Source organism: Odontomachus brunneus, unplaced genomic scaffold (genome assembly GCF_010583005.1).
Source record: "Odontomachus brunneus isolate Ranch 3 - 2012 unplaced genomic scaffold, Obru_v1 Obru_scaffold_157, whole genome shotgun sequence".
NCBI classification, from domain to species: Eukaryota; Metazoa; Arthropoda; class Insecta; order Hymenoptera; family Formicidae; genus Odontomachus; species Odontomachus brunneus.
Genome location: NW_022639607.1, coordinates 435,138 through 450,898, shown reverse-complemented (window position 1 = coordinate 450,898; position 15,761 = coordinate 435,138). Strand labels below are relative to the sequence as shown.

General features: G+C 46.1%; 1 protein-coding gene across 11 annotated transcripts in view; it reads left to right on the top strand.

The window, feature by feature from the left end:
- Positions 1-15,761, top strand: part of LOC116850861 (neuroligin-1-like) — a 299,291-nt gene that overhangs the window by 238,437 nt on the left and 45,093 nt on the right. For all 11 annotated transcript variants that reach the window (XM_032829626.1, XM_032829628.1, XM_032829629.1 and 8 more), the window contains one exon: positions 4,935-5,574. In XM_032829626.1, the coding sequence (XP_032685517.1) occupies positions 5,359-5,574 (216 nt within the window). In that variant the 5' untranslated portion in view covers positions 4,935-5,358. The remainder of the gene's footprint in view (positions 1-4,934; positions 5,575-15,761) is intronic.

Sequence of the window (15,761 nt, the reverse complement as noted above, 5' to 3'; positions counted from 1 at the left end):
AATCCAGAGTATGCTCATTCAGGAGGCGAAATATCACAAAATAGGTGATATTAGTTGAAAACAGACGATGGGAGGGAACGAATGTAAATCACGGTATCGTAATGACTCCAAGGGGAAGAGGAGAAAGGGGTGGAACGGGGGCGCGTCGATTCGCGAAAAATAAACCGGAACAGGGAACTTTATCTCGTATTTCTCCCACGGACCTGGAAAGTTCTGAATATCAAAGTTGTAATTTATCGTAAGAACTTCTTCCGGCGGAGGGAGGACGCGACCATCCCGTATCTATTATCGTCGCCAATTTTTCGTCCCGCGGCACCGAGTTGTCGATGTGCGCCGCGGAGAATGTACAGGCTGTACGGGGTGACGCCGTTGCCAAAAGAAACCGTATATCCTTCCTCCCTTCCTCCCGTCCAGTCGACTCTCTTCGCCATCCATTTACGTGAGATAAATCACATTACGCAAGTGAAACGTGCAAACGCGTATGGGCGAGCCACGACTCCACCTCGACGCGGCGAAACGTATCCGCGTCGACTAAGTGGATTCACTTAAGAGTTTAATCATTTACGTAAGCGCCCGCCGAGATACTATTTTATGCGCGCGCACGCGCGGTGGGGAATTATAACGAGAAAATCCATTAAGGCGCGCACGCCCGACGAAATGATTGAGAAAAATAAAAAACAAAAAGACAGAGAGAGAAAGAGGAGCGGAAGAAAACGAAGAAAAAGTTACGCGGTCTCCGCTTCCTCGAGCGAGAAAAATTGCCGGCCAACGGACGACGCGCGTCGGAAGCTGATGAAACGCATTATCTTCTCGCCGTTGCTGCCGCGATCGCGCCAGCCCAAGAAATTGGTTTGTACTGCGTGTATAATTCCGCAATCCGCCTTCTAATTAATCTGTTTCCCGTCAGCGCCGAATTAATAAACACGCCGAGCGACCGACGCGGTGCTGCGGCTCGGCCGTGAATGGAAAAGGGAAAGAAACAAACAGATGAAACGAAGAGAAAAAAAAAACCTCGTCTGACGAGACGCAAATAGAGCGCACAAGTCGTGGGGAGGCGGGAGGGGTGGATAATGCAGTCGCGATTAAAAATTTAAATCAACCATCGGTGGCGAGATATCGTTAGCGAAAGCGAGGGAAAGTTCGGATCGGAGCGACGACACCTTCCTCGTCGTCGTCGTTAACCCTAAGTGGAAACGATGAGGGGTGACGCGGAGAAAGGGAGAGAGAAAGGAGAATGCGGAGTAGAGGAGAGAGGTAGATTGAAGCCAGAAGGAAAGAGTTGATCGGCGAAATGTCCTGCGGGAAGGTAAGTTTCGCAATCAGTGTCTCGCTATCTACCCTCTCGCATCTACCCCGATGCTGCCTTCCCCCCCCCTCTCCCCCTTTCTCTCCGTGGTATCGAGCACCGTCTGCAGTTGCCGTATCCTGCGTGTCTCCTTTCTCTTCTCGTTTCGCGACGCAGAACTTAAGATAATGCGACCGCCGCCGTCGTTGTCGTCGTCGTTGTTGCAGCGAGTGTTGCCTAGCGGTTTACTCGCTGCCGGGGAGAGTTCGGCGACGCTTTTTGCGAGCAAATGAGCGACAGCGCGTCGATGGACACCGCGACTCCGACCACGTGAATTCCACCACCTTCTCCAGGGAGAGACTCTGCGCGAGACAGCTCAGCTCTGCTCTGTCGTCGTGTCGATCACGATTGTAACGTGACTCTGTCAGGGGCGAGAAAGAAGCAATTTTAATTCCTGCTTTTATTTGTTTCTTACACGACTCGCCTTAAGATTAGCGTGATTATCAAGAGGGAGATTTGAATCAATTATTTTCGATTCCCAACGGCTGTCAGATTTCCATAAACTCTTGTCCGCGACAGAGAAAAGACGGTAGGAGTGATTTATGGGGTTTGCTTGGAGGTTTAGGGGTAAATTCGGATTTGATTAGCGCTACGACTTGGTTGTTGCCTCGGTCATGCGGTAGAATTAATTAACAGGTAGAATTAATTAACAAAGCGATTGAACGGGTTAATTTCGCCATGAATAGTCACTGGCGAAACTGGTTCTCCGTACGACCTCTTCGCCACCTGCAGCGACTGCTCGCGAAATTGATAATTTTACGAGTAATTGTTACAACAAAACAACTTGTATTAAAAGTTTCCTAAAACATTGTCCGCCGCATATAGGAACCCACTAGAAATGGGCGATTTTTTAATAAGAATCTTGATTTTCGATTTTAAATCTAAATAGCAAGAACTAATCATATAAATTGAATCAAGAGTCGATTTCTTAAACTTCTCACTACGAAAAATTGTAGTAAGAATTAATTAAGGAGCTTGACAAATCTTTCTTTCTATTCAATATAACTAACAAATTGAATGTATTGAATTATATCTTATCATACATCTTCACTCTTAAGCTGAAGAAGTAATAAGAATTTTGATTGCTTAAAATCCTAGTTTCTTCTTGGAGAAGAGAGAGAAGAAAAAGAAAGATCCAAGTTATTTCCAAGTTATTTGGCTTACAGTCAAATTTATCATATGTATCTTACTTCTATAATTTATATATATATATATATATATATATATATATATATATATAATATAATATCTGTCTCTGTATACTCTCTATTCACTCCTAAACCCTTTGACCTATTAAAGTTTGCATCAAAATATAAGCTACATGAAACCTGAGCATTCACCTCTTCCCTCTGACTTCACTCCCTTGACACTTTATAAGAATTTAATTTTAAATATTCTAGATAATAAGAAATCCAGGCAACATCGAGTTTCTTCTACATTACGCAAACCTAAAGCGACACTTGATTGGATGGAATGTCGGACGCAGTGTGACTTTTTATTGAATTAAATATAACAAAATCGATGAATCAACGAGTCAATTTTCCTCTGAAATAATCGATTAAATCGAATAGGAGAGAATCAATTGAAGAGTATTTAATTTTCATGAGAAAAAATAAATTTTTTCAAGAATCGAAATTGCATCTCCTTAGTACATCCGCGCGGCTTATAAATGGCGGGCGACTCCACCATCGCAAAAAAATCAAGCATACTAATCGCATTGCACGTTGCACGCTCCAATTCCGAATTACATGAATTCGGAAACTGACGATCGATCGAATCGGCGCGTCGCGTCGTGCCGATGCATTGCGCCGCGACTGGATTCACCGCGAAACCGGACGCGATATCGAATGGATCAACGATTTTTCATAAAAAAGGGGGGAAAGAAAAAAATGACGAATGGCAATCCCCCGAGCGAGATTCGTTCGCATTGATAAGCCTATTGTTGTAATTATAAGCGTGGACAAAAGCCCATTCTCGCGGATGACGGCTTCGGGCACAAACAAAGTAGATTCCACCGCGGAATGCATTCCCGCGACGGAATAGAACGGGAAACGCGAGTCTGTTCCCCATCTAGCCCGTGGAACGGCGATCTGATCGATTTTCATCTGTATCCCATCGCTTTAATAAACGCGCGGAAAGTCTCGTCGCTGAGAAAAGAAACAAGAAATCTCGCTAGTGGAGCACACACACACACACATACATACATACGCGTACATAACGGAGAAAATAATGCATTAAAAATTATAACAAAGTTTTTGTAATCATGTGAATCATACAGAATTATGACCGACACATTACTATATATTAAAAAAAAAGGCGTTTAACTTTTTACTACAAAATTATTCTAATTACCTGAGTGCTTTTCTTATGCCGGGTACTCTCTATCTTTCTTAAGGTAAAATTTCACTCGGAAAGTAGAACAGTGTCACTCAAGTTCGAGTGATTCTTCGCTCATTAAAGGAATTTTAGACACCGACATAATGTAGTTTCGTAGTTTTGCGCCATTTTTCTATTTGGTTGCATAGAATTGCAAACGCTTTCACAGAGTGAAAGTACGAATGCACAGAAAAATATTGCGGAAAAAAAGTTTGCAAATAAAAATATTTTTTGATACAATATTTTGTGTCTTTCCATGTATTGACACTTGTTCTTTCATTCTCAAAAGCATTCTATGCGACCAAATAGAAAAACAGTGCAAACTACAAAATTGCATTATTTCATTCGGTACGCAGCACCCTCTTAAGATTCGTGTTAATAATCGACATCTGAAACTTGTCTCATACAGAATATCCATATTTTTATTCAGAATTATATTCAAATTTTTGCAGCTCAGTTACGCTATATCTGATATTTGTATTTGCGATCGCGATTCAATTGAGAAACTTTCATCTGACTCTGAATTCGAATCTGGAAATCTCACTTGAAATGAATTTCAAGTAATTAATACGGACCGTAGAGTGAATCCTTCACTCTGAATCGACGAGTAAATATTTTCTATCGAAATTGAAGAGTGAACTGGCGTACTCCACGATCGCAGGAATGTATTCACTCTAATCGACTGAAACATTCGCTCATATGGAATCAGATCCTTTCCAAACTTGAGAGAGACATCCACTCTTTTGCGATTCCGAGTGGCAGTACTTTCACTATCGCCTCGAGAGAAAGTACTACCACTTTTCGTTCGTCTCGAATGATATTCCACCTCAAGAAACTTAAAGATTAGATCGTCTAGCTTACCGGAATAAAGTCAAAAGCGTCAATTCCCGTACATGTATCTATTCCTGGACATTCTTGTTTTGCTGTTTAAATACGAATATTCAAACTTTCAACATAGAGAATATATTGTATGTGTACATATCCAATATGTGTGTATATTTTATATTAAGAAACTATTTGCACTAACTATTTGCATAAAGATCAAAATAATTAAAATGTCCAGATACTTTCAGGCATTTTTGCCTTAATTTACGCTGCAATTACATCACATTGCAGCTCTGCAGGAAACGTTGTGAAAGGAAATATGATTCTAACGTAATTTTTGCTACGACATTTTCCCCGTGTATATCGGGATTCTCGTTTGTGCTTACAGAACGAAGCTCTCGACAGCGTCCGCCCAACAACGTCCCGCCGCATCTCGACGACGAGTGCGGAGACAGCCGGGCTTCGTCGCCGTCCAACTTTCTCATTCAAGATGTTTTGAGAGCAATTTAACTTGGACTCCGGTCGGACGCGCGGTCGATCGGCCGGCCGAAAAGTGTCAGAAGCAGAGCCGCCAGGCGACGGTGGAATAGAAGAAGCGTCGCGGCAGAGCGCGATTCGCAAATTCGCGACGGGCACGGGGCCACGTGATCGGGCGAATTAGCGGACTGTCCGCGGGACCCGAGATCGTTTTCCCCGAGGTCCGTCCCGGCCGGCTCTCGACCTCGGCTGTCCTCTCGCCGACCTCGACGATCAAGGTCGCCGCGCGGTTATGCTGGTGGCGTCGCTGCAGGTGGCCGCCAGCAAATGCTGTCATGCTGCTGCCATGCCAGCCGGCGGCCCGGAGCCGGCCGCTGGTCGCGAGGACCCCGATCGGACCCAAGTCTACCCGGCGCTCCTGCGTAGGACTCGCCTTGCTGATCGTCCTGCTAAGCCTGACCGACGACGGCCGGGCAGCCTCTCAGCCTGCGACCCGCTACGCCTCGCGCATCGTCGAGACCAAGAGCGGACAGATACGCGGAATACTTCAGGTATGTATCGATTCTTCTTCTGAACCGGGGTGGGAGAGGGTGGCGGCGCAGGAGGACGACAGGACATAGGGAGAGAGAGCGAGGTATTGAGCGAGCGACAGGATTTCGGGTGTCCCGCCAAGTAGGGCTCGACACGCGCTCGGACACAGCTCGATTCTCGCTTGTAAACGCTGGATATATCGCGGGATCGGCTCGTCCGGCATTACCGAACCGCGTTTCGCGCGCGTCCAGGAAAGAGATTTATCGCCGGGCCGATTTTTCCGCTTTCGGCGTCGCCGCGGCGACGTTCGCGGGAAAGTTCGGGAGCGTCAATTATATTCGCGCGCGAGCGACGTGTCGTTCTTTATGACTTTTAAATTGAAATTCGCGACGGAAAGGCGTCGAGCCCTGTGAAAGAGACGTTCCCACCGTGAATTTTGCGACACGGGTTTCAATGAGTCGCTGCAGAATGGAGTATCACGCTGGATAGACAGGCGAATAATCTGTGTGTTTGTGTGTGTATCTAGTGCGGGGAATCGATTCGCGCGGCTATTTCGCGTAGGTCGATTCTTCCTGTTTGCAGAGAGGGCTCGGGCGGCGGTTATGATGACGGTGAATATGATGACATGGATATTTGGATACCGTGTGTACAGGACGGGATAATATCTTGGACGCGGAATTAATCTCCCACCGCGATTCATAAACGAACTGTGAATCAATTTTGGTCAAGCGCGCGTGTCCACTTACGTATCTTGTTAACTAATATTAGAATAATTACCATAACATCGGCAGTACTCCGTTATTTAACAACACTATCAGCGATCGTATTAATATTCATATTAACAATTTACTGCGCACCTGTACTACTGCGACGTTGTAATGACAATGGAGATATTATATTATAACGATACGCGCGTATCGTTGTGTCCCGACTTAAATTACGGAAAGTTTACTCGCCGAATTTTTGCACGAGAGCATGTTTTAGTTACGAGATCTTTCATTGCTCGCGCGATCATTCGTCGCGTGAGATGCTTTCGGAGGGTGAGAAAGAGAGAGAGAGAGAGAGAGAGAGAGAGAGGGAAGCAGAGACGGAAATAAGTGTCGTGCGCTTAATGTCCTCTAATTAACATACTGAGGAGCGTTTATATACCGGTGCATTAATCTCGCGACTTCAATTATTTCTGCATTACCGTTGTCTTTGTACCGCCTCTTAAATTCGACCGTCTCTCGCTCTGTATTTCCCGTTTTTCATCCCCTCTCTTTCTCTTTCTCTCCGTCTGTCTTTCCCCCTTTCCCCTTTCTCATCGCTTCTTCCATCCAATTTAACTCGTCGTTCTCAGTGCTCAACACCTTTCCCTTTTTTTTCTCCCTACTTTCTCGCGCGTTCTCCGTCCCTCTCTCGTGCGCCCGCCGTACTCTTTCATTAAATGCGTTACTGTCCTCCTATCACTCCCACAAACTTCGCAGACCCCCCTCCCTCCTTAGCCGCCGTCAGTTTCCTCTTTTCCCGTCTCTTTAACTTATTACCGCATCTAAATCTTGCTGTCGACCCGACGTTGAAAGTTCCTTTCGCCTCCTAAGTATCTTGACCGGACGATAGCTCTTGTACCCCATTGCAGTTTTTGACGCGCTGCTGCGCTCTAATTAACCAAGAACACGCGTGCTTGTTAGTTCTTCCGCCTTAATTTTTTTAGCTAACCGTCACTTTCTCGGGGAAAAAGCGAAAGGGGAAAGAGAAAGAGGGACAGGGATGGACAGGGAGAGAAAGAGAGAGAAGGATAGATAGATAGAAATAACGCAACAAAACTCTCGTCAAAGGCTACGGCGTAAAACAATTACAGTTGAAACAAGCTTTTATTGCGCGACTCGCGGGGAATTTCGCAATCGGAATTAAAACAATTAAATTTGAAATGACGTGCTGCGGGAGAATTCCTCGGTTTTAGCCGGCTATTTCCGATACACACTGTGTATAGCCAATGCGCATCGAACGAAACGGCTACTAGAAAGAGAGGGAGGGAGAGGGAGAGAGAGAAAGGGAGAGCACGGTTCAATATCTCCGATGGCTCCAACGACAGCGAAATTTTTCCAGGAGACAATCCGCTGGCAGCTCGTCTATCGGAGCCGAAGCGTTTTCACAACACCGATCAGTCAGAGCGAAGCGAGACCGATTTGACGTTTACTGCGACATTCGCTACGCCTGATGGTAGACATCAATTACGTCTAATAGATATTCATATCGACAAGAGGCAGATCGATAGATGTCTGATGATCCCTCCCTTCTCCTCTCTCTCTCTCTCTCTCTCCTCGCTCCATCCAAAGCAGCCAATGCCGCTCGCAGTTTCCGCCGCAGTGTCGGCGAATCGTTCGCACCCGGCATTAAAATAACTGCGGGATATCGCGAGCGAAAATGATCTCGCGATTCGCGGGAATGAAGTCGACCAATTTTCGACATAGGCGTTGGCGTCGCATTGTGTGAAAAAAATGTTCCGTCGGTCCAGGTAGAATAGAATTCTAGATATCACAGTTTAAATGTATCGCTACTTTCTCGCATTTGCTAGAAAATCTGCTGGAAAATGGTCCGTGATACGTACACAGAGAAAAATATTATTTTATTCTGCGCGATCGTTCACTTTCCTTCTTTTAAGTAACAATTCTCTTGGGCAAAAAATATCTTCTTGATAACAGTCCTAAAATTAATATACTCGCGACAAGTTTTAGAAAAGCTCATTCTAGTGTATTGAAAAGAAGAATTTATTCCCTTTACACAAGAATATCATAAAATTTAATCGAAGAGACAGTTGCTTCGACGCAAAGTAAACAAATTTCCGACTCAACTTAATATTCGAGTGGCAGAACCACTTTTTTGAATGGGGCTCTCTCCCCTTGTCCCTCCCTGCTACTCTGCTCTTCTATCCTCTCGCGCCCAATCGTTATTTGACTTCCCGACGTTTGATATATTTACGCGCGTCTCTCTGCCGCGGACTGCGCCGCGCGAAATTACGAATCGCGTTTTCTCGCCCGAAATTGCGCCACGCTGGGTACGATCGCGCGAGAACGGGCGTGAACGTTAATCCTCGGAGCCAATTACTTCGATCCCGCAATTTCGTCTCCGCGTTATCGCGCTGTAAGACGCTGTAAATTGCGCGGAATACCTCGAGAGCGCGCCGCGCGAGACTTCGATACGTCGAGACTGCGATGTAAATTTATTTACACTGTCGGGGGGGAGGGGCGGGGGGCAGAAAAGGGGGAAAAGTTCGAGAAAGACAGATCGACAGAGGAGAGCGGCGATGGTAGATCGGCGCAGTGAAGTACCTGGGACGCGTGTTAAATATTTATAGGGAGTTTATGGTGAAATATTTATAGCGCATCCGACGCGCGAGCCGTGCGATACTTAAAAACGCGCAAAAAAGATCCACTTAAAGTCGCGCGTCCCACTGCGGATATTACTCGGACTCGATCCTCTCTCCCTCGCGCTCTCCCTCAACGTCTCATTTTGTCGGTACACACCGGGATCTCGGCGCGATTCAGACCGTGAATGAGACGCGCGCGCGGATTATGGGGTGTAACGCCGCCGCCGACGTCGGCGCGATTGAAACATCCGTATGGATCAGTCCGCCCGACGCAGCCAGTCGCTTTGGCGGAATTGCGGACCCGCAATTTACCGGCCTTTTTTCGCTCGACAGTCCCCGGGCGGATGGATGGATAACGAGAAAACTTTTTCGCTCAGGACGCCTCGTGGCCTTTACATTACGTCGTAACGCGCCGCAACTCACGCTTGTCGTTTTTGTTCCGCCGTGCCGCTCGCGTTTCGCGCTCGGTCCATTTCGCACGATCGAGTGCTATACGTTTTGCCGGGAGGGAAACATTGCTCTGTCAAACGCCGCTTCGCTACACAACGAATGTACGGAACGTACGTACGTATGTATGTACGCTCGCTCACGCTCCTCTCTCCGCCGTGATATATAAGCAGAATTGTTTTGCATATCGCGCCGACCTGAGGCGCGAACCGGTTACGTCCCGGGACGTGCGATCGATTATCATTACGATTGCGGACTGCGGCCGCGCTTAGGACGCGCGTTCATCCGTTATTCTATACGCGGTTATAGGCACGTCGAGAGACCGCGAGATGTATCGACGCGCGGAATATTTATCAACCCTCCTCCTCCTGCTCCTCTCCCGCTGCTGCGCGAAGTGCAGCTTACCGCGGAATATCGAGTTTTTCTATGCATACTGAATTGCCGATGAAATTCCCCGCGAAACTTCGACTCGTCGCGTCGATCTTGCGGGAAAGTTGGCCGCCCGTCTCTCCTCGGGGATTCGCGTGTCGAACGTCGATTTCTCGAGCAATATTCCGCGGGACGAACGAGACGGATGTCGTGTCGCGTTCCTCTCGTCTGTTCACGTCAAGCGCGCGAATACCCCGACGACGAAAAGCGCGTCAATTAGATCTCTCAAGGAGAGGGGAGCGCGCGCGCATTTGTGCGCGATGTGGGGAAAAAATTATTTATAGGTGCGCATTTTAATACCGCGGCCGTGCGGCTATACGGCGAAGAGCGCATACGTTTGAAAAGCTTCATAAATTTCCCTCACGGCGCATATAATTCCCACGCGAGGCGGAACGATGCGAGGCGAGGTGAGACGAAGCGATTGCGCGGCCGTCTACGTGATATCCCGTCGCGGAATTTTTTCGTCTCCTCCGAACGCGCCCGGGCCGATTGGCATTGCAAATGCGCTAAATGTATGCCCTTACCGCGTTCGCCAATTTGCCTTTGTAGCCGGAAATCCTTTCCCGTCATCGCCGGAATTTCAATCTTGGAAATATTTTCCAAGGATAGCTAGGAGAGCCGCGATCCATTTGCCTGTCTTTTCTACTTTTTTTTTTCTTTCTCCCTCTTATCGTCAGCTGAATTTTCTTTCATTTTCCAACAAATACGCCAACACGTACAACTACATATGTAACTTCTATTTGAAATTGTATCTTAAATATATATCTTCTCGTACTATCGATTTTTCTAACTCCTTTTCTGAAGGAATGTCCGTGTCAATAGTCCTTACTTGAAATTTCTCTCACGTGAGATACTCAGACCTGAATTTCAAGTTATATTAGAGTTTTTGTATCACACGATATTCGTGACGTTACATTTGTAATTGCAATTCGACCGAAACGCTCACATCTAACTCTAAATTCAAGTCTGAGTCCCATATTAATAGTTATCAAAACTCATCTCAAGATACTCGACCTGAATTTCAAGTGATATCAGAGTTCTGTGTCTGAATTATACGATGATTCGTGATGTTGTATTTGCGACTGCGCGACTCAACTGAAACACTCGCATCTAATTCTAAATTCAGGCCTAGTTACCTCGCGTGAAACAAGTTTCAACTTAACGACTATTAATAGAGACTTTAAAGGGCTGAGCCCTTAGAGCGATAATAAACGCGTTTGTCTGTCTGCCTCTTTCGTTCTCATTTCTATTTCGTCACGGCGCAGAAACGTTCCCAAAAGAAAAACGCTCGATGATAAGTTCCCGTGAGCTTCCTCGGTTTGGCATCGACGATAATCGAACACAGCCTCGCGAATCTCGCGACCGCACGGCGCTTACGTTTTTACGTTTTGCGGAAAATGCGACGGATCAGCGGCTTCCGGCCGTGTTCACGGCGGAAGGAGGTCCGCCAGGTCGGCAGCCGTTTCACGACCTTGAGGCTTAATAAATTTCTTTTACATTTATGTGCCGTATAACTCATTGGGCACATAGCTTCACCACCGAAGGCTTCCCATACGGCCATTATTGGCCGCTCGGACCGCCGCGCGCACGGTGACGTAAATTCTCCGTATCTTCGCCATTTTTCCGGTCGACTTCCTTTGTCGCGCGGCGCATAATTTATCGCGTCGCCCGAATTTACCGTGATTTATCGTCCCGCCTAAATCAACCGCGGGACCTTCGCTCCCTTTCTTTCGTTGTTTTCTTTCAGCTCGCAACAAGCCGCGCGTAATTGTGTTGTCGCGCCTACGCTGCCGGCATGCGACTCGATAAGGGTCGTATAACCGTTCTTTTCTCTTTTTTCTCCCCTTCTGCCACCCTCGACAGTCGCGACTTCATCCGACCCCGCCGTTGAACTCGCCGGAGGCTCCAGAACGAACGCGACGCGTCGCGGAAGGGAAAGAGGTGCGAACGAGAAGGAAACAGTTACCGAATCAGAAAGCGTTATAAAGGTTATAAAAGCTTCTGCGATTTAATCGCGATATAATCCCGATGACAAAAACGCGCCGTAATTTTCGCCGCTAATTAATGCGAGACTCCTAGCCGCCGCGCCGCAATTAAACGCATACGTGCAAATATGCAGAAACGCAGTATTAATTTGCTTCGCTTTAGCACGTTACACGTCCGGTCCTTCGCGCCGTGTTGTTGCATCCGTAATTTATGACGTAACGAAATTTATTTCGCTCGTTATCATTTGTATGTACGAGATGAGACCTAATGAATATCGCGCTCGCGAGAAATGTAAACAATCCCTTTAGGGCGGCAATTGTCGCGGAACGAATAAGCATATGCAAATTGTCGGGCCGTACACACGTACAATCGTCAAACGCGCGTACGCACGCGCGTATCTCTCTCTCTCTCTTTCTCTCTCTATATGTGTGTGCGCGTTTAATCATGAAATAATAAATCAGTAAACTGTTGTAATTGCGCTATCCTTAAATAAACACCAGAATATCGTCGCTCTCGCGACTGTACACGCTCATTTGGCGTTGTACATCTTAAATATGCATTACGCACACATGCACGTATATCGCGCGAGCGCGTTAACATCGTCTCGTGCGAACCTTTTATATTAACGTCATCGTACGAGATGCATCACGGACGAGATCGACAGCGCGCATCGCGCTACCTAGTAACCCTCGCGCGTGTTTCCACCGACACATTGACGCGCGCCGGTAAATGCGGGCCATCAATTTCACTTTATATCCAAGAGAAAGAGAGAGAGAGAGAGAGAGATTTCAGAACGACACCCAACCTTCCCCGTCTCTCGTTATTCCGTTGCTCGCGCTCGCTCGCTCTCCTTCTTTCCTTCTATTAAAGGGACAAAAAGGGAAACGGACGATTTCACCTTCGCCCTCCGAACTCCTCAGCTTGTCCCGGAGATACTCGACGAAGTCCGGGCGTTTTTTGTACTTCTGTCGCGAAAGGCCGAAGAGTACTTTCAGGAAGAAGCGAGACATAGATAGCGAGAGAAAGAAGAATAAAAAGAGAAGAAAGACAGAGATAATTGCATCATCAACTGTCCCTTCATCGAGATTGGGAGTGTGTACGCCGTTCCGTGGGTGCTTAATTTTAATGACGAATTCTTCGTTCAATCTGCAATGACCTTTTTGCGACGAGGAGACGCGCCGAGAGATAGCCCGATAATTTCTGCAGCTATTTTCTTTTTGTTTTTCGCGGTGCCCCGGGAGTAAATCGGCTTCCACAGCAGTCACCGACGGCACGAAAAGTTTCCCCGCGCGCTCCGGAAATAATGAGAATTACGATCACGTCTGCGGGCGACTGATTTCGAAATAAAATTCGTCCCGTTCGCCGGGAGATTATAATAATTCACCGACACCGTTACGCAGTCCGCCCACGAACTGTGCCCACCCTCCCGCCCCGACGTCTTTCCCCGCGTCCACGTGCGTCCGAAAGGCGCAGACAGGGGCAATAATCCAGCCATAAGTCTCACGCCGCCGCTATTGCGCTATCACCGCTGACTATTATTCGGACTTAGGCGCTCGATCGCGCACAGGGGAACGGGTTGTGAGCGATAAAACCGCGGTGTTATGTGAACTTCACGATAATTCTCTTTAAATGTCTTGGAGTGAAATCTCGCTCGAGCGAAAATTGGTAGTATTTTCGCTCAAAGCGACAGCGAGAACGCTCAAAACCACAATAGCAAAAGTGATTTCATATGAGCGAGTGTTTCAATCGATTAGAGCGGATGTGTTTCTGTGACACACAATGCAATAATATCAGATTCACTCCTCAATTCCGAGCGAAAATATTCACTCGACGGTTCAGAGGTGAAAATTTACACCTTCTGTAAATGAAAAGTCACTCTCAAATTCGAGTGACTCTCGTGCGCTGGTCACTCTGCTCTTCGAGTGAAATTCCATTCCAACAAGTTTAGAAAATTAGACATGATGAAATTGCGATTACGTTTGTGTAGAATTAATTCCCCTCGTCAGTATTAATTCTCCTTGTCTCGCTGCTGAGTAAAAGTTTGAAATGTGAGCGAAATAAATATGCGACATTTCGTAGCAATTTTCCTACAACGAATACACACGGTAATGCCTGCGCGAGCCGCCGACGCAATTACCGAATTCTCTAAAATATTAGACTAGCTTTTACGCGGTTGCGTGACATTTCATTATCCCAAATTGGCGCAGTTAATGGACGCTAATATCATCGATGTAACGAAGTGTAACTGATTTCAAAGGTTAGCATACGTTAATATTCACACGAAGCGACGAAAGATACGTTAATTTTCTCGCATCCGTAGAGCATCGCGAAACTGAAAAGCTGCAAGTTGGCATACGTGTGTTTCGATCACGCGTATTTCCCGATTTTATCCAATTTAGATGTTGTACACGTCGAAATAATTGCAGCGATACTTTGACGTGACAATCACAAGTGATAAAGGGCCACATACGAGTCGGAGAGTTCGATCTTTTCAGGAACACTGGCACACATACATATACATTTAAATTTACGCGCAATTTTTCTCTTTTAATCCGAACATTGTCGATAAAAAATAACGAACATTACTTTGAATAAATATTCACTACAAAATTCTACAGAGAGAGGGAGAGGTAAATCTCGTCATACTATAGTTGAAATGTCATATTGATATATATATATATATATATATATATATATATATCACTTTAAAATTAAATATAATAAAATTAAATACAATAAAATTATACAGAAAACCATTGGTATTCATTTAAAATTAATATACTCAAGTTAACAATTATTATTTCGTTTAACACGTTGATATAATGGTACGTGATATTTTCGTTTAATGCTATGTAATTTCGTTTAAAGATTTATGTGTAAAAAATGAAAATGTAAAAACAAGAATGTCCTTTTTTCTGTGTATAATAATAAAATTAAATGTAATATATATAACATGAAAATTAAGTAAATTCATAAATAAATTTTCTTCTAATTTTAGCGAATTCCTTTCTGATTTTAATAAATTCATCTCAGAGAAGGTTAACGGAGTACCGTCGATGAGATATAAACGAGGTCGCGCCTAAAGGGACGATCGATACCCTCGGATTTTTCCCCGACCTATTTCGAGATCGAAACCCTATGTGGCCGTGTCTCTTCACGCTCATTCATAAGCGGCTGCGCCCGTGCGTCACCGCGGACGCAATTATGCATATTACGAGAGCATCGCGGACGTGATGGCGAGAGCTTTCGGCTGAATTCCCCGTGGACACGAGACTGACGTATCTCGCCAAGAACGGCGACGATAAAAGCGCGCACGTTCAAAGGATCTGTTCTCTCTCCCCCTCCCCCTCCTCCACCCTCTCTCTTTCTCTCGCGTATCCGTCCTTGCACACGCCAGAGTTTCTTTCGCAATTCGCGCCGCCCGTGCGTTTCCATTCTCCCGCGATCTCGCTGAACTTCTACATGATCCATGATGGAAACGGGCTTAAAGAACACATCAGAAACGCTGAAGGATGCGCTGCAGCGCGCAAAACACACCAAACAGCATAGTGTACACGCCATCGCGTCTCTCGATTTATTTCCGGCCGCGCGATTCACGGACCGTACCTTCCCGTTCATGTTGTCTTCCCTCTCTCCCCTTTGCTCCACTCTATTCCATCTCGCTGATGATTTTCAATCGCGCGCACGCGAAAGTCGATTACGGCCGGAAAGTCAACTCGCGAGAGGTACACAGTTCGCAAACCCCCACGTGCGAAATTAATATTTCATCCGATGTGATCGCCATCATCCGCCGGGGGATGGAAGCTACGATAAGCGTCGATTGTTATCGGCAGTCGCATGACGCGTATTTAATTTTTAATGCAATTGAAAGTGTCGAATCGAATAACTCTGATTTTCTGTGAGTGGGAATGATTGTGTATGTGCATGTTGTCTCTCTCTCTCTCTCTCTCTCTCTCTCTCTCTCTCTCTCTCTCTCTCTCTCTTTCTCTTTCTTAT